Source organism: Symphalangus syndactylus, chromosome 18, assembly GCF_028878055.3.
Source record: "Symphalangus syndactylus isolate Jambi chromosome 18, NHGRI_mSymSyn1-v2.1_pri, whole genome shotgun sequence".
Taxonomy (NCBI): domain Eukaryota; kingdom Metazoa; phylum Chordata; class Mammalia; order Primates; family Hylobatidae; genus Symphalangus; species Symphalangus syndactylus.
In genome coordinates, this window is record NC_072440.2 from 70,574,569 (window position 1) to 70,602,557 (window position 27,989).

The 27,989-nt window shown below is 43.1% G+C and overlaps 1 protein-coding gene across 6 annotated transcripts in view; it reads right to left on the minus strand.

Moving 5' to 3' along the window:
- The window catches only part of LARGE1 (LARGE xylosyl- and glucuronyltransferase 1), a 641,552-nt gene that overhangs the window by 291,449 nt on the left and 322,114 nt on the right, over window positions 1-27,989 (minus strand). For 5 of the 6 annotated variants that reach the window (XM_055254495.2, XM_055254491.2, XM_055254492.2 and 2 more), the window contains exon 6: window positions 7,614-7,785. In XM_055254495.2, the coding sequence (XP_055110470.2) occupies window positions 7,614-7,785 (172 nt within the window). Of the gene's footprint in view, window positions 1-7,613; window positions 7,786-14,657; window positions 14,706-27,989 lie in introns of those variants that run through there. The other variant, XM_055254497.2, reaches the window with a different exon arrangement.

The window sequence follows — 27,989 nt, forward strand, 5'->3', positions numbered from 1 at the left end:
AGGCAGATTTGCTTCAAACTTAATCTGAAAATAATTAAAACCTCTTCACCCAATTCTACCAGGGAAAAAAATCCTTGGTGTTGCTTCGATGGTGTACATCTTGGCTGGACCAATGGAAGAACCAGTAGTGTCTATCAAGAAAGTCAAAGCGCTAGTTTCTGATTCTGAGTAGAAGGCAGGCTGGTTAAGAGACGGGCAGAGAAAGCAGGAGAGTACAAGGAGGAAATAATGGAAGAGGTCGTCAAAATTCTCCCAGTGGAAAATCAACTAGGAGCTAGAGGATGTTAAAGACCTAAACAAAACCATGAAAACTGGTAGTGAGGAGGGAACTTTATCAATACTGGGAGTGCAGGAGAACTTTTTATGTATTTATTTTTTGAGACAGAGTCTCGCTCTGTCTTCCAGGCGGGAGTGTAGTGGTGCAATCTTGGCTCACTGCAACCTCTGCCTCCAGGTTTCAAGCAATTCTCCTGCCTCAGCCTCCCAAGTAGCTGGAATTACAGGTGACTGCCACCATGCCTGGCTAATTTTTTATACTTTTAGTAGAGATGGGGTTTCGCCATGTTTGCCAGGCTGGTCTTGGACTCCTGACCTCAGGTGATCCACCTGCCTTAGCCTCCCAAAGTGCTGGGATTATGGGTACGAGCCACTGCGCCCAGCCCAGGAGAACTTCTAAAGGCCCAATACAGATTAAAAATAAATGCCCAGGACTTTTAGCAAAACTGCATGATTACTGACCAAGAACAGGCCCAGCCTCTCTCTTTCCCAGCTGAATTCCAGCGCCTTCTGTACCAGGAGCACATCACCTCTACAGACACCGGCTGTTGGTGTCATTTTAAAGCACTTTGAGAATTTCATCTTTTAAAATTTATGTTTTTCTTCCCTGTGGCAAAACAGTCTCTCAAGTTTAGGAACTGTCAGGAGTGAATGTGAGATGCGTGGGAATCTGTCTATGCTGGGCCCTAGAAGGGGGCACACTGGGCCAGCCAAGAAGAAAAGGCTTTAATCAGGAAAATCTGACTGGCATGAGGTCATAGGATTGTCTTGAAAGGTCTTCTTTGATTCCTGTCCTATAGGCTAACAGGGCGGGGGACACTGAGCTTCATTTGGAGATAAGGGAGGGCAGGAAAGGAGACTTAAAGTCAAAGAAAAAGGGGCCAACGGGACAATACCAAACTTAACCACAGGAGAGAGGAGGAAGGAAAGGGGAAAGGAACACACAAGGTCCAAGTGTCCGTTAGGTACCAGGATCACTGAATTACCTCCTCAAATTTCACACAACCACTGTGAGCAGATATCAGTATCTTCTTTCTACAGGTGCAGAGGCGAGGTCAAGAGTGGCTCAATGACCTCCCTAAGATCACCCTGCTGATAAAGTAGACCAGCAGGGACTTGAAACTTGGTCTCTTTTTGCTAAGCTCTTCTGTATCCTCCAATTCCATCAGAAGAGACAGGCAGGGCGGCAAGGTAACAAAGAAAGACGAGACCCGAAGAAACTTCAAAGAGTATTAAAAACTCCTTCGAGGCAACTGATTATAAGCATAAAATTTCTACAAATGTCTTTTCAAAAGTAATACTTCGATGTTCTTCATGTTCAGCTTTTCTATATTATTGTACAGCCCCAACGGCTCTGTGGACAGAACTGTGAGGTAATGGAGCAGACACACATTAACGATGTCCGCCATCATCCCATTCACTCTGGCAGGAGTCCTTAGAGAAAATGGAATGTGGAAAAATAATGCATATTATCTTGTGCAATTATCACAAAGACCCTGTTAGCATTATTCCTTCTCTGAGCCTAAATCAACTAAGATAACCTGCTGTCTTATTCAGTTTGAGCTGCTATAACAAAATATCTGACACCGGGTAATTTATAAGCAACAGAAATTTATTGCTTGCAGTTCTAGAGGCTGGGAAGTCCAAGATTAAGGCTCCAGCAGATCAGATGCATGGTGAGAACTCTCTGCTTCATTGATGGTACCCCCTTTTTTTTTTTTGAGACACAGTCTCGCTCTGTTGCCCAGGCTGGAGTGCAATGGTGTGATCTCGGCATACTGCAACCTCTGCCTCCCGGTTTCAAGTGATTCTATTGCCTCAGCCTCCTGAATAGCTGGGATTACAGGCATGCACCACCACGCCCAGCTAATTTTTGTATTTTTAGTAGAGATGGGGTTTCGCCATGTTGGCCAGGCTGGTCTTGAACTCCTGATCTCAGGTGATCCACACCCCTCGGCCTCCCAAAGTGCTGGGATTACAAACGTGAGCTACCGCACCCTGCTGTTGGTATCCCTTTTATTGTGTCCTCACATATAAGGGACGAACAAGGTCTGTCAAGCCTCTTTTATAAAGGTACTAACCCCATTCATCCAGCTGTCATGAGCTAATCACTCTTAGCTCTTAACGTCATTGCACTGGGGGTTAGGTTTCAACATAGGAACTTTGTGAGGACACAAACCTTCAGGCCACAGCATCTGCCCATGGTGACAGAGTCATCAGGGTGATCTGCCTTATTCTCTGGACATGCTGAGTCTCTGGGTAGAGCTCTTGGACCCCAACTCCAGCTACTTAAAGATGATGTTCTGGGAAGTCACATGCTGGGCCAGAATTCTGGAGGCTGAGATTTTATTTCTCGAATCCTGAGAAAACTACACTTTTCTATGCTAATGTTGCTTCCCTGTTTTTGTTCTCTGAATGCCTAGATCGCCTTGGGCCCGCCCTCTACAAACTGGTGTGTATATGGTCACTTTGAGTTCTTTCACGAATCTAACTTCGGTCTCTCCAAAGACACTCTTAACTCCACCCACATGACAATGATTTCTCTTACTCCTCTTCAAGGGAAAGGAGGGTACAGAGTAAAGAGGACTGGATTCAGAGTTAGACCGTTTGGGTTCAAATCTCGGTGTCATGACTTAAGAAATGTGAGGCTCCAGGTAAACTGTGCATCCCTAAGCATCAGCTCCCAAATCTCTGAAACACGAACATGAACAGTAATCACTTCATGGGAGGGTTGTGAAGATTAAATGATTTTATCCATAAAGTCCTTAACAGAGTGGCTGGCACAGACTAAGTGCTTAAACATGTTAGCTGTAAGGAACCACACAGAGTCAGTCCATCAGGCCCTGAAGGATACCCAGTGGCATGGCACATCTGCGGTGCCGTGAGGGTGAGGAAGGTAGTGCCCACGTACGCTGGATAGTTTGACCATACCTGCTGTAGGGTGAGAATTTTACACTGTGGCAATAACATTCTCTTAGAGGGGAGGCATCTGTGCTTATGGATCAAAACACTATCTTGAATATTCAGCACAGCCTTCTTCCAAAAGCTTCAGATGTGTATTTATTATTTATGCCTTCACAACAGCCTCCCCAAATGACGACAATCACATATTACTTCCAGTGTTTTGTGCAGTAAAAATTAAGGCACTCAAGGGTCCAAGGTGACACATACTTGGCAGTCACACCCGTTCTAAGTGCAGCACGGCCTCCTGGGTCAGCAGACAGAGCAGACTCCAAAGCCGTATGGATTAGGGTTCAGTTTTGCTATGTAATAGCTCTCTGAGCATGAAAAGTAATTTAACTTCTCTTGAGCCCAGTTTATTTAACTTTCTTTCTTTTTTGAGTCTTGCTCTGTTGCCCAGGATGGAGTGCAGTGGTGCGATCTCAGCTCACTGCAAGCTCTGTCTCCCGGGTTCATGCCATTCTGCCTCAGCCTCCCGAGTAGCTGGGACTACAGGCGCCCACCACCATGCCCGGCTAATTTTTTTGTATTTTTAGTAGAGACGGGGTTTCACCATGTTAGCCAGGATGGTTTCGATCTCCTGACCTCGTGATCCACCCGCCTCGGCCTCCCAAAGTGCTGGGATTACAGGCGTGAGCCACCAGCTTATTTAACTTTCAAGTGTGCAAACCTTCTAGCTCAGTGCCTAGAAACTAAGACGTACTTAAGAAATGGTAGTTAGCTTTCCCTCTGTTTTACAAACACTCATTTAGCCACTTGCCTCCTCACCAGCTCCACCATCGTAATAGTGTGTTGAATTTGCACCTTCCATTGAAGAACCAGGGGCTGCCCCAGGCCGGTTTTCCCTGGTACGCCAGGGAGAGGACAAGGTCAGGCTCCCAGTGGCAGAGTAGTTGGTGGTCAGACAGGTGTAAACTGAACACAGGTCAGACAAGAGCTGCAAGGACTTCTGCCTATAAAAATAAGTTTCCCATGTGAGGGACCCCTGCCAGGTATACCAGAAGTATCTCGTGAGAAGCATACCATACCCATATCCAGCTCCCCTGAACGTTCTGTTAGGACAGGGCTGCTAGCCACTCTGGTACTAGCACCCCAGTGTAGCTAGGGGCTCACCAAACAGTCTTATTCCTGCAACAGTCCCTACAGTAAGCTATGTGGCACCTAGAAGGAGCTCAGTAAACATTGACCGAATGGGTGGCTCCTGATCCCGGCCAATAATGGTATGTCTGATTCTTTCCGCTAAGAATTGGTGGTTCTGAAAATCTTCCAGCTGTTGGTGCAGGCTGGGTAAAGGTGCAAACGGCTGACATGGGAGGGAGGTATCTGCTACTTAGCTGAAGTCGAGCTCAGGGAAGATGGGGACATCTCTAAGAGGCTGAGGATGGGTCTAAGTTCTTAAAAAGGCTTCTTCGTAATTCTCCCAGTAATGAATTTAGGAACAAGGGGCTTTCACAGTGCTACAAAGGAATCAAGTCTGTGGGAGATCTGACCAAGAGCCACTGCAACCCCAGACAACCAGCTGTTCTCAAAGAGAGAAAAATCAGCCAGGCCACATTGTATCAACATCACTCCAACTGTTTACAGTGAAGGATGTCAATGACAATTGCCTTTATGAAGTTGCCTTTATGAAGGACACTCTTGGATCAGAACATTCTACATCTATGGGCCTGACCTAACAGGCTTTCTTCCTATTCCATGACCTGGCTTCTAATAGTTTGGTTTAGAAAAACAATCACACACATACAAAAGTGATACAAAATAGGGACATATGGAGAAGAGATGAGCTTTACTTATTTTCATCTCTGTATTTTTCCAGAAAAATTAGGGTGGGCACGGGAAAACCTCTGATGTTTTCTACTCCTTTGCTGGTGACAGATAAAAACGCAATGCAGTCTGCCTTGTTTTTGAGTTCCTTGAAGGCAGGTGCTGTGTTCTCAACAGCTTTAGATAACAACAGCATCTAATGTATTCCTCTTCACAGTGGGGGCCTAACAAACGCTAGAAATAAACCAACAAAAGAATGAACAAATAAAATGCAGCCCATTAACTCAGCTCCTTGCATTCAAATTTACCTTGTTCCTGTCCTGACCTTGGCCCATATACCCTGCTCAACCCCAGGAGCTGCCTTGAATCTGAGAGTCCTCCAAATCAAGTCCTTGGGCCAGCTATGGGAGCAGCGAGAGCTCTGGTGCCTTCCCTTCCACGGATGATATCAGCGTATTTAAAATAACCATGATAATTCATGTTGTTATTGGCTACAGAGCCCCACTAGCACTATAGCCATTGCAAGCTGCAAGAGAATAAATGTGATTTCCTAGCTACAGCTCTACAATCTCTGATGACCTGTTCTGGTGACTATGGTGGTTATACTTATCCAATGGAGACTTACAGCTCTAAATATATGGTGCGGGTTGAGTTTCTTTGGAAAAAGACCCTGAGATGGATGTCAGCATACAAGAGATTTATTAGAGAGAGCTCTTGAGAACAGCACCTATGAAAGGGAAGGGGAGAAAGCAGGACTAGGCAGAGGGGAAAATCAGCCTGTGAGGCAGTATCCGAGTGCGGCAGATGATCCTGCAGGATCTCATGTTCATCAGCCATTCCATGATGTGCGGCGTCCCAGGAAGGGGTGTGGCCACAGGCATGGCCACTCACTTCAACAGAGGCAACTGCAAAAAGGGCTGATGCCTTTTTAGAGAGCCCCCTCTGCATGGACTGCTCCCAGCAGCTGGTGTAATAAGGTCTTTATTCCCAAAGGAAAATGTGGGAGTCTAGTGCATACAACCACCATTCTCACCTGATGAGACAGTGCACAATTAGGAGCTCCTCCGTGACACCTTCCCAGCTACCTTCTCTAACCCCCTCTAGGAGAGGTGACAACTGTCACTGTCCCCTCATTACTCATCTCCTCATTTGCAGAGCCAGCCACACTGCTTGACACCCAGTAGGGATTCAATAAACGCCGGTTGAAGAAATGCATCACTGAACACTCAACATCAGCATAAGAAAATGAATAAAACACCATGTAATTATAGAAAAACTGCCCCTCGTGAGTTCACTGTGATCAGGAAGAGAAAAACAAGCAGACATGATAGGGGAACTTGAAAAGAGCAGCGGATGGAAGCCAAGGCACGGGCACTCTGATCTCAACTCTGGGAAAAGCCTGCATCCCTCTAAGCTTCCGTTTCTTTCTTTATGAAACAAAAGGACACGTCCACACGTTCTATGAAGATTAGAGAGCTGTGCCATACTCAGTTTCAACAGCTGTCCTAAATGATGTCATTGTTAGTGTCATTATTGACACGAATAAGAAAAGTAAATTTTGATCCTGATAAGGGAAAGAGTCCCGGGGATCACAATGTCATTCCCATGATTTGGTGAAGACTTTCCTCAATTAGCCCAGAGCTCAGAAGCCCTGAGAAGGAAGCAGGGAGTGACCGGGGCAGGCAAGGAAATTCACTCTCTGTTCATGAATAGAAACAGAAACCAACAGGAATATCCTGTGATTTATGAAAATGCTGGGATTTAAAATCATTAAGTAGTATTTTGCTTTCATAGGATATGGAGCTAAGAGGAATGGCAGAAGGGATTTTAAACACAGAAGGGGCCAGTGTGCAATTAAAAAAAAAAAAAGAAGCAAAAATTTCACTGTTGAATTTCTTTCTCATTGTACTCATCCAGTATAGAAGAATTTTTAAAATAATATAATTTTTAAAAAGATATCTGGGAAAGGGGTATTAAAATAACAGCCTAAGATTTGTGCTAACCTGTCACTTCTCTCTCATATCCACGCCGCAGTTAATACACCTACTGAGCTCACAATTTCCCACTAGGTACTCTCATATACCTTGAGGCCGTGACGAGAGTTACAATAATAGCTATAAAGAAACCCACCAGACTAGAAAGAATGTCTTGTAAAGCCAAACATACACATCTCCTTAAAATGATAAACCACAACGTTAATGAAAGCAAAAGCCATAAGAACATTTTCAAAAACTCTAGAATCAATACTCATCTCCACTACCTCACAGGCTTTCTCCGCAATTAGACTGTCCTTCGATAAAAAGAAAACCAATGAACACACGTCCTGACCAGTCTGTGAACACTCCACTATCTGCATACAAAATACACACATTTGATATTTATCTGTTAAAAACATCTTCATTGACTAAAGACATGTAAACAAGTTTCTGTTTTACTCTATTATTTTTCAAATCCAAGCAGAGCTGATATTGAACCATATTTGTAATTCCTGACCCACTGCATTAGCACGACCTCATTCGAGGTAACCTCACCTTTTTTAAAGAGTCAACCCCTATTCTTGGCATGCTGATACCTACAAGGATATTGGGAAAAAACAAATGGGCTACCATTACCTTTGAACTTGTGGAACACAGCCCACAGCTCTGCAATGTCAGTGGCAAAGGTGATATCCGTGTCAAGGACGATGACTCTCTCCAGGTTGGCAGGAAGGGTCTTGGTCAGGACAAGCTTCATCAGACCATAAATCCCAGAGTAATGTTTATTGGGGATCCAGGAAACTTCAGACTAGACAGAGCAAGGCAGAGAGGGAGTTGGAGAAAGGGAAAAAAAAATCGCTATATTAATTCTTTGCTTAAACATTATAAATAGTGCCTAGCACACAAAAAGTATCCAATAAAAATTTGTTGAATAAATGAATGAGTTTTCTTTTAAAGATTTATATAATTTGCATTTTGACATGTGAAGTTTTCTGGAGGAAAACGTATCTGAATTAAGGAAGAGGAAAAGTAATAATTATGAAATAATTATTACTGCAAATCCTACGTTGAGATTTTAAAATAAAACTTTTGTTATTATAGAAATTAAATAGATCCACTAGAGAAAAAAAGGATATGCAAAAACATAAAGGTCCAAAAATTGAATCCCACTACATATACTTTTGCAACCAGTATCAAATTGTTCCTATGTATGTGTATTTCTTTAAATCATATTCCATTTATGTGTCATTAAAGATTAGTGGGTAATAGTATTGTTAAAGCTTATGCTTATTCTTTTAAAACTGTAATTGAATAGATTACTACTGCTGCCTTCTCTTTATTCTCAGATAAACCCACAAGGAAGACCTAGTCATCATGTGACACTCTTCACCTGACAGCAGTAGAGGACACACACATAGGACAGAAATGAACCACCCATGGAGCACTGACATTATGATCCTCACATAACATAATGGAACAATCAATGGCTCGCAGGTGGGCAGAGGCCCCAACCTAGCTGCTGTGGGGAGTTTCCATGGGAGCCAAAGCACACTTATTTTCAAGAGGGTAACACTTTTAATAGAACCCTTTAAAATGGGGAATATGGCCACCTTATCAGGATTCCAAAAAATATTCATCTCTTTTGACCTTACAATACCATGTTGAGGAGATGTTCTTAAAAAAATTCAAATTTAAAAATTTTGTTTTAGACACCAAAGTTTTATTCCCAAAGATGTTCATCACCATGTTACCAAAGAACAGCCATCAAAATGCCCCAAAATGGAACAATTAATTCAAACATGACACTCTTTTTTTTCTGATCACATACTATGTAATTGTTTAAAACAATGTGGATTAAGATGTAATTTCTAAAACTGCAAATGATATTAAAGGAGAAAAAAGCAAGCTTTAAAACTGCTTTTACTTAAAAACAACTATGTGTAATCAAACCAAATGAAACACATTCACCCAAATTAATGCAGAGAAAGAAAAAAAATTTGAGCAAGACATCAAACTGCGTCCAGAGTTGGTTGCTTCTGGTGGGTTCTTGCTCTCGCTGACTTCAAGAATGAAGCTGCGGACCTTTGTGGTGAGTATCACAGCTCTTAAAGGTGGCGGAGACCCAAAGAGTGAGCAGCAGCAAGATGTACTGTGAAGAGCTAAAGAACAAAGCTTCCACAGCTTGCAAGGGAACCCGAGATGGATGCCGCTGCTCGCTGGGGTGGCCAGCTTTTATTCCCTTATTTGTCCCTGCCCACATCCTGCTAATTGGTCCATTTTACAGAGCACTGATTGGTCACTTTACAGAGTGCTGATTGGTCCATTTTATAAAGTGCTGATTGGTGTGTGTTTACAATCCTTTAGCTAGACACAGAACACTGATGGTGCATTTTTACAGAGTGCTGATTGGTGCATTTACAATCCTTTAGCTAGACACACAAGTTCTCCAAGTCCCCACTTGACCCAGTAAGTCCAGCTGGCTTCACCTCTCATCAGTTTCAAGAAAAAGCATCCCCAGCTCTGTGTAAGAGTTCCTGTCACCTTACACCCAGGCATCATGGAGGAGGGGAAAAAGGACAGGAGTTCAAATCTGGGCTCTAGCCCCACACGAGCATTTGATCTCTCTAAGCCTTGGTTTCTTTACCTGTAAAATGGAGTGTGTTTCAGAGATGGAATGGGTCTCATGAGTCAGCATGGGGAACCTGTCTCATAGCTTCCCTAAATCGGCCTCCTGTGTGCCACCATCACTAGACTATGATATGTTTGAAAAAAATGTGGTTACTTAGTATTTTCTTTTTTAAGAGTAGTTGCTCATTTTTAGAAGTTGGTAAAATGGAGACGATGCCTACTTCACACAGTGGTATGAAAATTAAAAGATATTAAACGACTCAAGGGCCTGGTACACAAAATATACTCAGTAGTAAGCTCCCGCCCTTCTTCCTGATCCCTCTATCTTATTCCATGTATTTAGCTATCAGTGCCTCTTTCAGTGCTTCCAGATGAAGGTAAGGGTCTCTGGGATGTATGCAGGAGAGCAAAAAACCCTGGGTGGTAGATTCAGACATGCCTGGATTTAGATTCTAGTATCATCACTTAATCGCCATGTCACCTTGGACAGGTTTGCTCAGCTTTTCTGAGTTTCTGCTATTTATAAAGGTCATGATTTCTTTTTTAAAAAATTTTTAATTTTAGATTCTGGGGGTACACATGCATATTTGTAACATGGGTACACTGTGTAATGGTGGAGACTGGACTTCCAGTATACCTGTCATCTGAATGTTGAACACTGTATCCAGCAGGCAATTTTTCACCTCTCACACAGCTCTCACCCTCCCTTCTTTTGGAGACCCCAGTGTCTGTTATTTCCAACTTTGTATCCATGTATGCCCACTGTTTAGCTTCCACCTGTGAGAACATGTGGTATTTGATTTTCTGCTTCTGAGTTAGTTCACTTAGGATAATGGCCTCCAGCTCCATCCAGGTTGCTACACTTACTTCATCCTATCAGGCAGGGTGTGGGTGGAAACAGCACACTCTCCTGGGGAATCTAAGGAAGATTTAGTAAAGGACTATTTAATCTAAGTATATGCAGAATTAGGGGCAGTAACAAGAACTGTGCAGTTACCCGAGGAGGGGAAGAGTACTTGGGGCCATTACCACCCCAGGGCCAAAAGGGCCTAGGCCAGAAGATGCTGGAATCCAGAGAGAATTGCTGTATGAGTAAGGCCACCTGGCTGAGGCAGTGACCTTCAGCAGAGGGACACAGCCTACCTGTGGCAACCCATAAGCCAGAACAGGAAAAAACATCTCAACCTCACTCTCCTCCTGCCCACCAGTCTCCCGGGAGGGCAGACCTCTGGTCAACCCTAACGGAAACCAGAGCAAAACTGAGATTAGAGATGCTTTACGCATCAGCCTCATGGAGCATAAAGTGAGGGTTAGGGCAAGAGAGGACCTAGAAGGAAAGACCTCACACAACCAACAGAGTCATACAGTTAACACAAGGGCAAATTAAATGAACAACAACAAAATCAAGGCACAATGCCTTGGCTGGGCACGGTGGCTCACGCCTGTAATCCCAGAACTTTAGGAGGCTGAGGCGGGCAGATCACCTGAGGTCGGGAGTTCAAGACCAGCCTGAACAACAAGGAGAAATGCCATCTCTACTAAAAATACAAAATTAGCTGGGTGTGGTGGTGCATGCCTGTAATCCCAGCTACTCAGGAGGCTGAGGCAGGAGAATCACTTGAACCTGGGAGGCGGAGGTTGCAGTGAGCAGAGATTGCACCATTGCACTCCAGCCTGGGCAACAAAAGTGAAACTCAGTCTCAAAAAAAAAAAAAAAAAAAAAGCACAATGCTTTGTATATAATAGGTACAAAACACGTATCTGGAACAGATGGATGGATGGATGGATGAATGAATGAATGGATGGATGGATGGATGGATGATGGATGGCGGCCAGGCATAGGAAGGTGGGCGATTTGTCTACCACCCCACAGCCAGCAAGATGTGAAGCTCTAAGAGTCAGAATTTGCCAGGAGAAGGTTTGTGTTCTTTCCCCAAACTACATTATCTTTCCTTTAGAGTGAGCCATCACCGTAAGATCCGAGGACTCGGTGAGGAATTCCCTCCCATGTGCTTTATAAACATCTTCCTCATGAAAGCCCTGGCCTTTGGAGCTCAGCTCAGCTTCCTCTCTCCTCTAACAATCTGCCTGAACTGAGGCTTGGCAATCATTAGTCCATGCTGCAGAGCTGCGCTATTTAATCAGACCTTTGATTAACTTATTCATCTATTTTGGTTACCATCAAAGCAGGAGAGCTGGGTGAAGACTGAACACCAGAGTGATGGGTTAAGCTGTCTAATTAGATTGCCCTGACTCTCTGTTTTATTTTTAACACACATGTGAGGCACTCAGTTACACTGCAAAACAGGAAGACTACAGGAATAAATTAATCTCAACATGAGCCCAGTCCTGAATGTCGCTCCAAGTCCCCAACTTAATACATAATCAATTAAGTCCAAGTGTTCAATTAGTTGTAAAGGAGGCAATGGGATGAGTTTGTATTTAGAAAGAAAGTCCCAGAAAAAGGTGGAAAATTAAGAAATTTGGGGGAAAGAACATGTGGTAAGAAGCAGGTACATTTATTACAAATAGCTCACCCTCTTAGAGACGGCATGATATCTAGCACACTCTTCCCCCACCTCCATCCACACTCTCCTCCTCCTCCAAGTCTCAACTTAGAAATCACTGCCTTCCAGCCACCACCACCCCCACAGCCCCAGGCTGGATTAGGGGCTCCCAAAGCAAGAAGCAAGCTGTTTCCCTTCCTCTAGCACAGCATGTCATCCTGCTGGGTTCAACTTTCCATGCCCCTCTCCTGCACTTGACTGAAACGCCTTGAGGCAGGGACAATGTCTTTTTTACTGTGGTAACAACACAGTAATTATTCAAAAACTGTTTGATGAATGTGCACGACTATGGAGTCAGCCAGGCCTGAGTTCATTTTTCTCTGACATTTTCCTCACCTAGAAGCAGAAGTGTTCATGATTGCTAAAATCCAGCGTCAGGACAGAACAACGGAGGAGGCATAGTTTGTTGAGCCCTGAAGCCCGGGCTATAGAACTCGTTCTACTTTTAATGAGCTGTGTGACCTCAGGTAACTCACTTAACCTCCTTGAGTCTTAGTTTTCTCATCTGGAAAATGGGGGTCTACAATGTTATAGTATTCACAGAGAAGGCATAGCATCCAGCCTCATGCTGGGCAAGCAACGCTTCTCCTCTCTCAGTGAATGCCTGTCAGCAATACCTAAGTTCAGATGACTCAGAATTTGGGGCATGATAAAAGCAGCAAATTCTGGTACCTTTGAAAGTAAAGGGTAAGTCAGGAATGCAGATGGTTTTGTCAGGGGAAATAAGTCACTTGTCACTTTGTCCTACGTTTCTGTAAAAAATGCGGGTGGATCATGAGGTCAAGATATTGAGACCACCCTGGCCAACATGGTGAAACCCTGTCTCTACTAAAAATACAAAAATTAGTTGGCATGGTGGCGTGTTCCTGCAGTCCCAGCTACTCGGGAGGCTGAGGCAGAAGAATCGCTTGAACCCAGGAGGCAGAGGTTGCAGTGAGCCAAGATAGCGCCACCGCACTCCAGCCTGGTAACAGAGCGAGACTCCATTTCAAAAAAAAAAAAAAAAAAATCACAAGCTGAAATCTGCAAAATGCAAAATCCTTCCCTCTGGTAGATCTCCAAAACTGGACAGGACACTTTGGGTTTGAGGAGGAGGAAAAGTGAGTGGGACTGATTAGCCATGCTACCTTTTGGGGCAGTCTCTCCATGCAGTCCACACTGGTATTAATCTCATTTCCATGCCGCAACACACTTCAGTCCAACCAGGAACTTCTTACATCATGGGGTCAATGGAGAGAAGAGCACCCTCGAAGGCAGGCTGAGGAAACCTGGAGGGCACCAGGCAAATTTCCCCGAGGGCGTCCCATAGAGAAGTCAACACCTGGCAGAGTAATATCCCACCATGTTGTTCATCACTATCAACACGCCAAAGGGTTCATGTAATTAAAATGATAATAAAAATGAGAGTTAGTTTATTTTAATGGGCAGATCATTATCCTCGCAATGGCTGTTAATAATTCTAAGCAGCATGGTCTAAACTTTAATCAGCCAAAATGCAGTCATGGCCAAGATTATCACCTAATTCACTTACGTAAAGGGAGCACAGGAAACCCCAGGTTTTAAGGGTTTTATGTACACTGGGGGGTTGGGGATGCTCTCAAAGGGAAATTTGCCTTCTTGAAGAAGCTGCCAATTACCAGGTAGATCCAAAGGGGAGCATCTATGAGGCGGTGCAAGTGATTCTAGGGTATATCTGATGCCAGGTGGCCCACAGAGAAGTTGACCGGATTAGCAGTATGAGCATGGAGGCAGAGGGCTGGACAGTGGACACACCTCACCTCTAAAGGTGACTGCCCAAAACACAGGGGATGGAGGAAAGCCATGTCTCAATGGTGATGACACATTTCTGACCTTTGATAAATAAGGGAAAGACAGGAAAAGAGGCTGGTTTTGTCAGGAAAGGATGCTCACTCCTTCTCCAAGATGTGGATTTCCAGGAGTCATTGAGACACCCCAGTAAAGATAATAATAGAAAATATGCCTAGCGCATACTGGGTGTCAGGCATTGTGGCAAGACCTTTATATGGGCTAACCTATTTAAACCCCTCCTACCAAGATTAAGGGTTGTATATTATTTAGTACCCAAAGTTTGGGGTTCCTTTTCCTTACCTCAACTTTCAGTCCCCCAGTCCTAGATACTCTACTCTGAGCTGATGTATTTCTCTCTTCCCCTCCTTTCCCACTGGACCTGGCCTATTCAGATGTGCTCTTCACTATTCTGATTTACTGCAGGGTCAGGACTGAGCCTCTGCCTCCATTCAGACAAATTTTCATTCTCCAAGTAGTTTTTCAGACAACTAGGTACAATGTCTTTAGAGCTGGGCATTCCTGGCTTCCAAATCTCTCCAGGCCTTAATTTTCTCACCTGTAAAAAAGGGTAACAGTAGTATATCCTGCTTCTTTCCTAAGGCCTTACTATATATGTAATCTGTAAGCTCTCCTCTACCATACTGGAAATACTTTTTGCTCAAAATAGATTGCTTACCCGTATTAACATTTTGCTGTGGATTACAAATCACCTTGACATATTTTATTTTATTTTATTTTTTTTGAGACGGAGTCTCGCTCTGTCGCCCAGGCTGGAGTGCAGTGGCGCAATCTCCGCTCACTGCAAGCTCCGCCTCCCAGGTTCACGCCATTCTCCTGCCTCAGCCTCTCCGAGTAGCTGGGACTACAGGCGCCCGCCATCACGCCCGGCTAATTTTTTTGTATTTTTAGTAGAGACGGGGTTTCACCGTGGTCTCGATCTCCTGACCTTGTGATCCGCCCGCCTCGGCCTCCCAAAGTGCTGGGATTACAAGCGTGAGCCACCGCGCCTGGCCTCATATTTTAAAAAATTAAAAAAAGAAGCCATCCCAGCTGCAGAATGTTTGAAAAGTCATTTGCCTTTCATGTTGTTTCTGAGTGGTTGTCTTGGCAACCAACCTATATGTTCAGAGTATAATTGTTAAGAAACAGACGTGGGGCGGGGCTCGAGATGCTGGGACAGAGACACTGGCAGATGCCTTGGAAGAAGATCGTGAAATGAGCACGAGCTTTGGAGTCTGGCTGGCCCAATTCTGAATCCTGACTCTACCACAACCAGCCTGGCAGTCACCTCTCTGTCTCAATCTCCCCACCCATAAAATAGAGAAAACAATACAAATTGCATGAGGTTTGTAAAAGCATTAAATGAGGTAGGAGAGTCAAGGTGCCTAGCACAATGCTTGCCATATCAGGGCTCAACATGAGTGTTTAAAATGACACATGCCATTAATTCCAGCACTTTGGGAGGCCAAGGTGGGTGGATCATTTGAGGTCAGGAGTTCAAGGCCAGCCAACATGGTACAACCCCATCTCTACTAAAAATGCAAAAATTAGCCAGGCATGGTGGCGCATGCCTGTAATCCCAGCTACTTGGGAGGCTGAGTCAGGAGAATTACTTGAGCCCGGGAGGTGGAGGTTTCAGTGAGCAGAGATCGTGCCACTACACTCCAGCCTGGGCGACAGAGTGAGACTTTGTCTCAAAAAAAATTAAATAAATAAAAATAAAAAAATAAAATAAAATGGTTAACATAGTCTGGAGACTGACTGACTAGGTTTGAATACTGGCTCCATCATTCACTATCTGGGTCATTCTGGGCAAGCAGTTAAACCTCTATGTACCTCAGTTTTCATCTGTAAAATGGGGCTACTTACAGCACATACTCCATGGGATTGTGAAAATTCTGGTGCTATATCTAAGCAACGGCTATTGTTAACTGTTAATATTATGACTGATGATACTAAGAGCAAAAGACAATATTCACATCGATTAAAGGCATCTGCTGTTGCACGCCTGTAATCCCAGCACTTTGGGAGGCCGAGGCTGACGGACCACCTGAGGTCAGGAGTTTAAGACCAGCCTGGCCAACATGGTGAAACCCCGTCTCCGCTAAAAATACAAAAATTAGCCGGACATGGTGGTGTGCGCCTGTAATACCAGCTACTCGGGAGGCTGAGGCAGGAGAACCACTTGAACCCAGGAGGTGGAGGCTGCAGTGAGCTGAGATCGAGCCACTGCACTCCAGCCTGGGCAACAAAGCGAGACTCTGCTCAAAACAAAACAAAAAAAGTCATCTGCATTTGTGAGTATTCACCCTTAGCAGCACAGAGAAACTCCAGTTTCACTCAGTTGAGATCATTTAATGGGACATTTATGGAACACCTTAATATGAGGCAGGTACTGAGGAGGGCGAGGGACCAGGGTCCATGATGAAGGAAACATGGCTGATGTTCTCAAGGAGTCTGTGGTCTAGTGGATATTCAGTATCCATGACTGCACAACAAGTTACCTCAAAATGCAGCAGCTTAAAACAGCGTCAGTTATTAACTCAAATGGTTTCTGTGTGTCAGGAATCTCAGAGTATATTCGCTGGGTGGTTCTTAGGATTCCTCATGAGGTTGCAGTCATCTACTTGCTCTGGGATGTAAGATCTAATTCTATGCTGGCTCCCACATACATGCCTGGCAGTTGATGCCAGTTGTCAATAAGAAGGCTCAGGTTTTTGCCACATGGACCACTCCAGAAGGCTGCTTGAGAGTCTTTACAACATGCTAGCTGGCTTCCCCCGAAGTGAGTGGTCCTAAAGACAGCAAGGTGGAGGCAAGGTTGTCTTGAAGACTTGGCCTCAGAAGTAACATGGCATCATTCCTGCAATGCCTTATCGGTTATATAGGTAAGTTTATGCAGTGTGGGAAGGGACTAGACACGGGAGTGAATGAATGCTCGGAGGTGGGAATTACTGGGTGCCATCTTGGAGATTGGCTACGACATCTGTAATTATAGAATAGTATGAACTGGACTGTGATAAATTCCAAGTACAGCCATCCTCGGAGTCTGTAGGGTATTGGTTACACGACCCCTCTTGGAGATCAAAATCCAAAGACGCTCAAGTCTCTGATATAAAATGGTGCCCTATTGCATATAACCTATGCACATCCTCCTGTATACCTTAAATCATCTCTAGATTACTTATAACACCTAATACAATGTAAAAATTATGTAAACAGTTGTTATACTGTATTGTTTTGGGAATGACAAGAAAAAGTCTGTACATGTTCAATATAGATGCAACCATCTATTTTTTTTCAAGTGTTTTCAGCCCTTGGTTGGTTGAGATATGTATAGCAGTGGTCCAGTAGAAGGACAATTAAAGGACAGTGATAAGAAAGGAGGGACAACAATCAGATAGAGATGTCTGAAGGAAATAAACCTTAAATTTGGTCTTGAAAAATGAGTTGAAAATTGAGATTCTCAAATATTGGGAGAAAAGCATGATAGGACAATGAAGGCACAGAGATATAAACAATTGTATGTCTGTGTGTGTGTAAAATAACTATAGTCTGATACACTTAATGAAAAAGCTTAGAGTTGAAAATGCTAGAGATGGATATGGAAAGGTAGGACAGGATCAAATGTTGGAGAAGACCAGGACCATATGCCATGCAAAAGAGCACTGGATAATATCCCAGAGACAGTGGGAAAAACAAAAGGGGTTTCAATAGCTAAGAGATGTGATCTCATCTATATTTTTGGAATATACTCTAATGATTTATGGAGGAAAGATTAACAGAAGGCCGCTGAGAGGCATCAGAACCTTGGAGGAAGCCTGGTGAAAATCTAGATTCCCAGGATCCTACTGAGAGGTTATGATTCATTAGATTTATGGTAGGGCCTAGAAATCCGTATTTTAAAACCAGCACCCCAGGTGATTCAAAAGCAAGTCTCCATAGATTACCCTCTAAGAAACACCAAGTTAGGAGACACAGAAAATGCTATTTCTCAAGGTCTTCTTGGCTGAATCATTTACACTGGATCAACAACCAACTTATTGTTCAGAAACAAGTCATAAGATAGCCCCAAGCTTAAGTGCCCCACCTGAAACTGATACTTTGTTAGATTTATGGGGAGAGAAGATCTTTCTCAAATATTAATAAAAGAAAGTATTGATGTAAGATCAGGAGCTCTTTAGCTATCTCTATACCTCACAGGCAGTTTATGACAGTGAGGCCAGGAAGGCTTCTCGGCTGTACTTCTTTTTAAATTTAGAAGTCCTGTTTCAATACAAGCAGCTCCAGGTCAGCTACAGCAAAATTCTTAGTAACCAGCATCAACAGGAGAACTGAATTACATATTTCATGTCTTCTTACATTAGCAACTTAGAAGGAAATGTTGAGAGAGCCTGGAAGCTGGTCTTTGCAGGTGACAGCAATCTCCCGTAAGCATCAATGAACATTTATTCAGATATACAACCCTAGCCCAAAATAAGATTAGCTGGCTTGCACCTAAAAATGCTCATTATTCAGAAGTCTACTGAGCAACGATCTTCTGCAAACATAAATAATTCCAGAACGATGACAAAGGAGAAGTGAACCAAGAGGAATGTGATCGCGGATCTACAGACACGTCCCTCCTCCTATCGGTGGCACAAAACCCCTCCCTCTCTCATCGCCCAGCAAGAAGCATCCTCTATTTAGCTTTGCGAAGCTTGAGGGGATTGGTCACTGGAGCATTTACAGATTGCCTGAACATCCTTCAGTACTTTACGTTATGAAATGGAGCATTTCAAAGCACTGGGAGTTCTGATTTGTGAACTGGACTGTTACAGTGGTTTAATTTCCTGAAATATAGCTGCCTTCTTAATAGATTTTTCAATGCACTGAGGAGAAAATTGCATTAGCTGCTGCGTAGTCTGATCTTAATATTTTTAGAAGCTGCAATTCTTCTTATTACAGTGCACAGTATGTATTTATGTATGTAGACTTAGCACAGTGTCTGACACATAGGAGGCACTCAATGTATAGTTTTGAAAAAGTAAAACAATGCATTTACACAGACAACACTTATTGAGAACCACTGCTTCTGATGGGGATATACTGATGGACCTGCTTCATTCATTCATCATTCATTCATTCATTCAACAAACACTTCAGCAACTTCTAAGCGTAAAGCTCTGTGCCAGATGATTGCTTTGAGGAAATAACAGCACAGTTTGGGGAGACATAACAAATAATTTCAAAAAGGATGGTCACAGCTGTCAGGGTAGTGGTTTACCCCGATAGGAGGTGGGAGTGAGGGAGGTGGGGCATGGGATGGTGAAGATATCCAGGTGGCTTTGGTGCTATTGTTCTAGTTTTAAGTTAGATGACATGGGGCTTTATCAGTGTATGCCATAACCTGTCTATCTGTAGTCTTCATATGTAAGTGAATATGCTCATATATATGGATATCGCCGCGACCGTACATGGATACATATGTGTGTGTATACATACCCTCTCTATCTGTGGGGGATTGGTTCCAGCACCCTCAAGGATACCAAAATCCTCAGGTACACAAGGGCCCTGATATAAAATAGTGTAGTATTTGCATATAACTTAGGTATATCCTCCCATATACTTTAAATCATCCCTAGAGTGCTTATTAATACCTAATGCAATGTAAATGCTATCTAAATAGCTCTTATACAGTATTGTTTAGAGAATATTGAAAAGAAAATAAATATCCATACATGTTTAGTTCAGGTGTACCCATCTATTCTTTTCCCCTGAATACTGTCAAGTCTTGGTGGGTTGAACCCAAGAATACAGAACCCACAGATATAGATAGGTGACTATGTATGTGTGGTGTATGTAGTTATATTTCATTCATGTTCAAAGTGCCAAGAAGAGAGATAATCATTCTGCTATTAAATGCAAGTGGAAAAAAAGACTTCGTTTCTGTTACCATAAATTTACTCTATTGCATGCATTCTTAACAGACACAAAAGTTGGTTCTTGTGGGGATCAAAAAAAAATCAGATATTCCAATGGTTTGGTATTAAAATCTCATGCCAGAGGTTTAATCAGGGAAATAAAAAGTATAAAAAGGCACATAGGAGAGAGGAGTGATAATATTTAAAAAGAGGTTAAGAAACACCACCCTCCAGGATCATACAACACTAAAATAGCCACAAAACAGAGAAGTACGCAAAAGCACACACACACACACCTCAAAAACCTGCTCCCTGATCTGAGCCTCTGCCGAATTCAACAGTTCTTTGCTGCCTTTCTGAATTTAATCAGAAGGCAGCTGAATCAGAAAACACACTTCTCTGTTATCAAGTTCATCTGGATATTTGGGGGGCAATTTCTCTTGCTCTCGCAACCATTCCTTCTTCCACTCTTACCTCCGCCGTCCCATGGAGCCATCTAAAAAGGGAAGCCACATAGGCTGCAATTAAAGAAGCCCCACACTGCTCTACATTAATGAGGCACTTTGCTTTACATTTTCAGAGAGCTCTTTAGCACTTTGCAGGTGACACCCTTGCCTGTGACAATCTCTGTTGCCAGCTGTGGAGATATACCTTGCAGGTGAGTTTAAACACATGGACAGCAACTTACAAGCAGGCAAAGAGAGTTGAGGAGGATGATCCAGAGTTGTCCCTTTATTAATTTCTGGTTGGTTTAAAAACTGTTTTCTTTCACCACACATAGAAGGCAAAAGTCTCCTGGTGTAGTAAAAGGAAAACCTTGTCAATGGCAGTCCAAATTTCTTCTGGCTGACAGCCAGAATGAGTCTCTTCACTGGTCACCCTGAAAAGATGATGGCTTCACTCAGCTCTTGTAATACATCTAACAAACATTAACCAAAGGTCTTATTGCAATTTTGAATATTTTAAACCTTGACCTTGAAGCCCTGCTTCAGAAGATTTAGACCGTGGTAATATTGATATTCACCCCCCCAACAACAGGCCCTTACTGTTTAATATGATGGTTGTCAAGGCAACCAGATTGTGAGGATGGCTGTCTAACCTGTCTAGATTTAGAATTTATCATACATGAGAATACAGAAGGGAAAAATGTCACCCTTAGAAAGTACTATAGAAGACGGTACATGGTACAAGGTAATTCCATTGTGCTTTTACTTCCACTTGGGGATTTGGCTACTGATCAAAGGAATTCCTAATGCTCTAAATCCCCTTTAAAAAAATCACCTAATTCCAAAAGTGACTCATTTATCTAAACATGCACTGTGTTTGCCAAATTCTGTACTAGACACTAAGGAAAGAAGAGTAAATGAAAAATGTTCCTCTTTCTTAGAAGATCACCATTAAATGGGAGAGAATATTATTATGTTTATAATAACAATAACATTTGTTGAACGCTTACTATGTAACAGACAGTATACTAAAGCAATTTACAAGTATCTTTTAATTCACACAATAACCTTTATTACTGTGTGTGATGTAGACATCAAGGAAATCACCCAATTATAATGAATTATAGGAGCTGGGATTAAAAATCAGATTTGCCTCTTTCCAAAAACCTTAATCGTTTTTGGAAACTGATTCAAATATGATACTCACATGATTATTACGCAGTGAAATCTGTATATAAATTCTTACCAACATTCTTAGAACATAGCAAAACTAATTGTACTCAGAAACGGGAAGTAAAATCAGGAAAGACGAAGGTGACTACTAGGTTGAGCTCATACTGTTGGCAGAAACAAACATTCCAATGCAGTTATAATAGAGTCATATACCTTCTCAGAACAAATGTCTCTCCAATCTCTAAAGGACTGCAAGTGGCCAGTAACGCTCCACTGAGAAAGCTGTTAACACCAAAATACAAAGCAGGAAGGAAAGCTTGGAAACATATGTCCAGACCCAGGAAGATTGTTACAATGGATTTTTAACTTCTGTACTTTAGAGTGTGTGATATGGTTTGGCTGTGTCCCCACCCAAATCTCATCTTGAATTCCCATGTGTTGTAGGAGGGACCTGGTGGGAGGTAACTGAATCATGGGGGTGAGTCTTTCCTGTGCTGTTCTTGTGACAGTGAGTAAGTCTCATGAGATCTGATGGTTTTAAAAAGAGGAGATCCCCTACACAAGCTCTCTCTTTGCCTGCTGCCGTCCACATAAGATGGGACTTGCTCCTCCTTGCCTTCCACCATGATTGTGAGGCATCCCCAGCCACGGGGAATTTTAAGTCCAGTTAAATCTCTTTCTTTTGTAAATTGCCCAGTCTCGGGTATATCTTTATCAGCATCATGAAAACGGACTAATACAGTGTGCCAGGCAAAGTCTCAGCCTTCTAAAACTAACGGTTATCATTTGCACATTACGGAGGGTCCTGAGCAGGAGCCAAGTGGAGCCTGGGTGTCCTCCTTCAGGACACTGATAAAGACCTGCTGCAGCCCCAGCCCAGGGCTGGCTACACTTTGGAATTACATGGGCGCACTACTGGGCCTGCCCCAGAAAAACTAAACTGTGACATCTAGTGGTAGGGCCTGGCATTGCTGCTTGTTTGGGTTTGGAACACAAGCCATGCTAATGTGTCATCCAGAGTGGCCGCTAGCATTGTTTTGGTGGTGTTTTGTGTTACCAACAGTACCAAGTGATTCTTATGTGCAATCAAGCCTGAGGTACACAACAATTGGGAAGTGAGCCAATCAATTAATTCTAACTGGGGAAGATCAAGACCCAGCTTAATAGCACAGCTCTGTAACTTTATTTTCTGTTTGCACAGAATTGCTGAGTTCCTACATAGTATATGTATTTTTTAATCCCCTGGGAATATTTAAGTGTCCTTGATCTGGAAGCAACATGGAATGATGGCACGAGCACTGTCTTCAATACAAGCTGGAGCGTGGTCAATTCCCTTCTCTGAATTTCAGGTTCTGCATCTGTAAAGCAGACACAAGGCGGCCGGGTGCGGTGGCTCACGCCTGTAATTCCAGCACTTTGGGAGGCCGAGGCGGGCAGATCACCTGAGGTCGGCAGTTTGAGACCAGCCTGACCAACATGGAGAAACCTCATCTCTACTAAAAATAGAAAATTAGCCGGGCATGGTGGTGCATGCCTGTAATCCCAGTTACTTGGGAGGCTGAGGCAGGAGAATTGCTTGAACCCAGGTGGCGGAGGTTGCAGAGAATCGAGATTGCACCATTGCACTCCAGCCTAGGCAACAAGAGCGAAACTCTGTCACAAAAAAAAAAAAGAAAAAAAAAAAGCAGACACAAGGCCACCTATTGCTCTGTCAGCCTGAAAATGGGATGATGTACAGGAAAATACCCAGCAGAGGACCTGACAGAATCGAGCTGCTGGCTCATTCTGAATCAAGAAGGAAGAAATATTTCATTATGTGACAGGTGGAATAAAGGCCTGATCGCAGTGAGTGAGCTCGAGACGCTAGTCCTTTACCACATGTCATCAGTTGTGATTTTCTCTCCTTCTTTATAACGGCTGGTTTTGGAGGGTGGGACTTATGTATATATACAATGTAAGGGCAACACACACACTCTGGGACACAATGTACAATAAGTAATAGCAGCACATTAATAATAACAGGGGATGAGAAAGGGGAGTTTCAGCAGTGCTACTATGCCTCTGAATAAGATGTTGATCATTGCTTGCTATTTTCTCTTCAAACATGTTATTTAGCCAGTAGTGAGCAGATTTAAAACCCACTGGAGTTCTTGAATTCAGCCTGGCTGAGTGGTTAAATCTAATGAAAATATTCTAGTTAGATGAGTTTTTAGCCAAGGGAGTTGAGTATACAAAAGCATACACAACCGGTCAGTTTGTAAGACGTCCATCTTTCAAAAATGGTAATAGGAATGATGATGATGATGATAAGAGTAATAAGAATGCATGTGCAGCATTTTCTCATTTTCAATGAAATTTTCCATCTATTATTTCATTGGATGCTTGAAGTAAGTTTGTGAATTAAGCAAGTAAGGGATTCGTATCTCTATTTTACACGTAGGAAACTAAGACTTAAAAATATCATTGTCTCAAATTGCACTGCTAGTAAGTGGGAGAGTTAAAATTTGCCCCTTCTGACCTTCAGGAAAATCACTGTCACAATGCGGAGGGCCTTCTAACACCAGCACCTAAAGCTGGAACTTTATCATGGGAAACAGATGGAATTAAGAGACTGTGAAGCATCACATATTGTTCTCAGCAAGAAAATTCACATTTTGATACCTTTGTGCACCTTTTCCTAAAATCAACTTGGTGAAATGGTACAACCAGGGATGAAAACTTGAAATGTTTCCAAGTTGCCTATCCAAAGTAACTTTGTTTAGAAATAAATAAAGTTATTTTGTTGACCTGGCTTGTTTTCCATGCTTCAGTTAGAAGACAGAATCTGGCTGGGCACAGTGGCTCAAACCTGTAATCCCAGCACTTTGGGAGGCCGAGGCGGGCAGATCACGAGGTCAAGAGCTTGAGACCAGCCTGACCAACATAGTGAAACCCCATCTGTAATAAAAATACAAAAATTAGCCAGGGGTGGTGGCACGTGCCTGTAATCCCAGCTACTCAGGAAGCTGAGGCAGGAGAATCGCTTGAACCCGGGAGGCAGAGGTTGCAGTGAGCCGAGATTGTGCCATTGCACTCCACCCTGGGTGACAGAGTGAGACTCCGTCTCAAACAAACAAAACAAAAAAAAAGACAGAATCTGACCCATCAGTGTCCCAAATGAGGAAAGAGAATAATGAATGGACATCACCATGGGGTCACCAAGTGATAGCTACACCTTAACGCTTCACATGGTTGGGAATAAAACGACACAAATCCATTGGACTGGCCTCTGACTTTAGTGCTTCCATTTTCTATCCCATCACCTTCACAGTCAGCACCTGTGTAGAGCGTGGAGTCACCCCAATTGTGCCAGTTTCTAATATGAAGGGCAATTTTGCCCCCAAAGTTCACTTGGCAATACTTGGAGATATTTTTGGTTGTCATGACTTGGGCAATGGGGTGCTACTGGATCCAGGGGGCAGAGGCAAGGAACGCCACTCAACATCCTCAGACAGGACGGCCTCCACAACAAAAAACTATCTGGCCCATAACATCATGAGTGCTAAGGTTGAGGCACCTTGCTCAAAAGTACCAGCTAAAACTCAGAAAAAAATGGATGTGGATGAAGAGTCTTTTTCCTGGTACACAAGAGTACACACTTTAAGAGTACACATATAAGAGATGTTTAGATACAGATAAAGCATTTCCTTATCAGTTAAATGCAGTATGAATGAGAAGACCACAATAAATAAGAATGAGAAGGAAACAATGCTCAGGATGAGCAAAAAGGTGAGTTGGGACACTTCACTGCTTTTAAACGAGTTTAAGACTCTGAGCTCAGACCAACTGTAGCTCAAGGTGGGGCATGTCACATATGCAGATCTAGACCAAGTGCTGTGATTTGCAGAACCACAGAGAATGTCTCTATCTATGGGATGGAGACACAATGGGGAGCACATTTAAGCAAGTCAGCAACCTGGAGGGCATTTATTCCACAAGCAGATCAGAAGACATGTTTAAGGGTCAACTATCACCTAGGCTCCATGCACTGCCATTTCAGTTACAGTTGAAGAAATGGAATCGTGATTACTGAGAAGAGAAGATTCAGTAAATGTGTCAGGTCTTCAAACAACTGGTTGACGCACACTGTGTAGCTCAACACAAAGAAGCCAGGTGTTTGCTGGAGGCCAGGATTGGCCAGATTTTGTCCAATGGCTGGGCATGGACATAAATGTTACAGACCTTGCCCTCTAGGTTCCCTCCGTCTAGTAGAGAAGGCAGATGAGGGAACAGAAAACTGGTACACAGGCTTGCACTTGCTCTTCATTAATGCTCAGGTGGACCAATGAGGAGAATGAAAAAGATGAAGATTTCAGTAAGGCATAAGGCGAATATTTCTAATAGAGTTTCTAAATATGGAACAGGGTCCTTTGGGAGGTAAAGATTTCTTATCTATGGAAGTATTCAAAAGCAGAAGATTAATGACCATTTGTATAGAATATTATACAAGAAAGTGGAAGGTTATGCTAGATTACTGCCAAGTTCCTTTCTAATTAAGATTCTATGCTTCTCAAAAGGGGACAAGACCCATTCATTAGAAGACTGTTAAATAAAGAAAAATCTGCCTGTGTAAAAAGTGAATTGAACAAATGACATAAAAAGATTATTTTATAATGCAGATTAGAGTTTGCATTCATTGTCTAAAATTTTCCATGTCCAACATTTCACAGTGAAACATCAGTCTTATAAATACACAAAGGTATGCTTTCAAGTGCTTTATGCTTTTCCATGTCCATTCTGTGATCTTGCCCTCATTGTGTGAGAGAGAAAAGCCCATGACAGAGGCCAGAGGTACGCTGCTGACCTTGCAGAACCAGCCTTCATATTCAGAAACCACACAGATAATCCAAGAACCAATAAAACAATAAAGAAAATGGGAAAGTGGTAATTTTTCCAGACCTGTGCATAATATTTAACCTCTGTCACCCTGCCAAATAACACAGGACCACAAAGGAAAGAAGGAACCAGAGCATAAATGCATCAACTGTTCTAGAAAAATAAGCCAAAATGTAGACCCTCTGATGAGAGGTTGGCAGTCATTGTTGGAGGAGAAGAGGAAGGGTTGACATGGTGGGCTTAGAAAAGATTTAAGAAGTTAATTACAGTCATCTTTAAATATATGAAAGGCAGCCACATTAGGAACAAAAAGAAGAAAGCAAGATTTGTTGAGTGCCTATTATGTGCCAAGCATTGCTTTCCATTACAAGTCCTCATTAAACTGCAATCAATCTTCACCAATAAAGGAGAGCCAGAAATACCCATTTTGATAGGCTATTTATTCACCTCTGTCCATTGCTCTGGGTATTAACACATTATTAGTGAACTGGGGGATTCAGAAGGCCACACACACCTTACTTCATTTCTCATGTTTCTGCAGGGCATCCTAGAGCAGATAATGCCCTTCCATGAGACATATCTACGTCTTCTGTCTTTCCTCTGCAGGCCCAGCTTCACTGGAGCTGCTCCAGCCTCATGAGAGCATTTCGTCACAGCACCTGAAGTTCAACTATTGTTAAGGGTGGTCCCCACTGAGCTATAAACCAGGCCCAGCAGCCAGAAAACCCAGATCCCATTCTGGGAAAAGCTATATGTTAGAAAGAAACATATGTGATCTCTTGTTGGGCAATTCAGTTGCCCTTCTTGGCCTAATTCATGAAAAAAACAAACAAAAAAAAAACCCAAAAACTTGTAAGTATTAAGCCTCCTTCCCACCCTAGAATCCTATGATTTCATGTTCTCTTCAGTCTCTCCCAGAAGAAAATGTCCAGTATTCAGGAAGCATAGCTTCCCAGGAAACAGATAGGGTAGGCAGCAGTTTACCCACCCCCTACATGACAGGAACAATGAGTCTGCCTTCTAAAGGACGGCAGGGGGCTGGAAGATTACAGTTCTCTAAAGACAACCTCTGCCATCCTCCATAGAGACCAGCACAAAGGCAATTAAGGATGAGTAGGAGGCCAGTTTTTAGAGTCCACCGTCAATATTTTCTGCAGCCACAGTCCTGAATCTCACTTCATCATCTTTCTGATGTTGGTAACAAGCGGACATTGGGTCTAAGAGAAAAGGAGAAAAATTAGGGCTCCCAGCTAGACAGGTGAATCATGAAACAGCCACTGCCCTGCCGCTTCCCTTCCTGAGCTCGGGATCATGCGCACCCCAGTGATAGCATGGGGGTGACTTTCTGGGCCAGCTGGGGCAAGATCAAAGGCTGGTAGACATGTAGGGCCTTGTCTGAAAACTGGCAAGAAATGTTTTCCTGATTTAAAGCCAACTGTCTACAGTGACGACTGTTAGTTTAGAACAGGATCCTTGGATGGAAGTGACAAGGCCATCCCCATCCTCAGCAGCATCCTTAGAAGGGCTCCCTTTTATCCCCTACAGGAAGTACCATTCCCAGCAGGCCTTCCATGCAGGGGCCATGCTTAACGTACTGGTTCTTCAGGAACA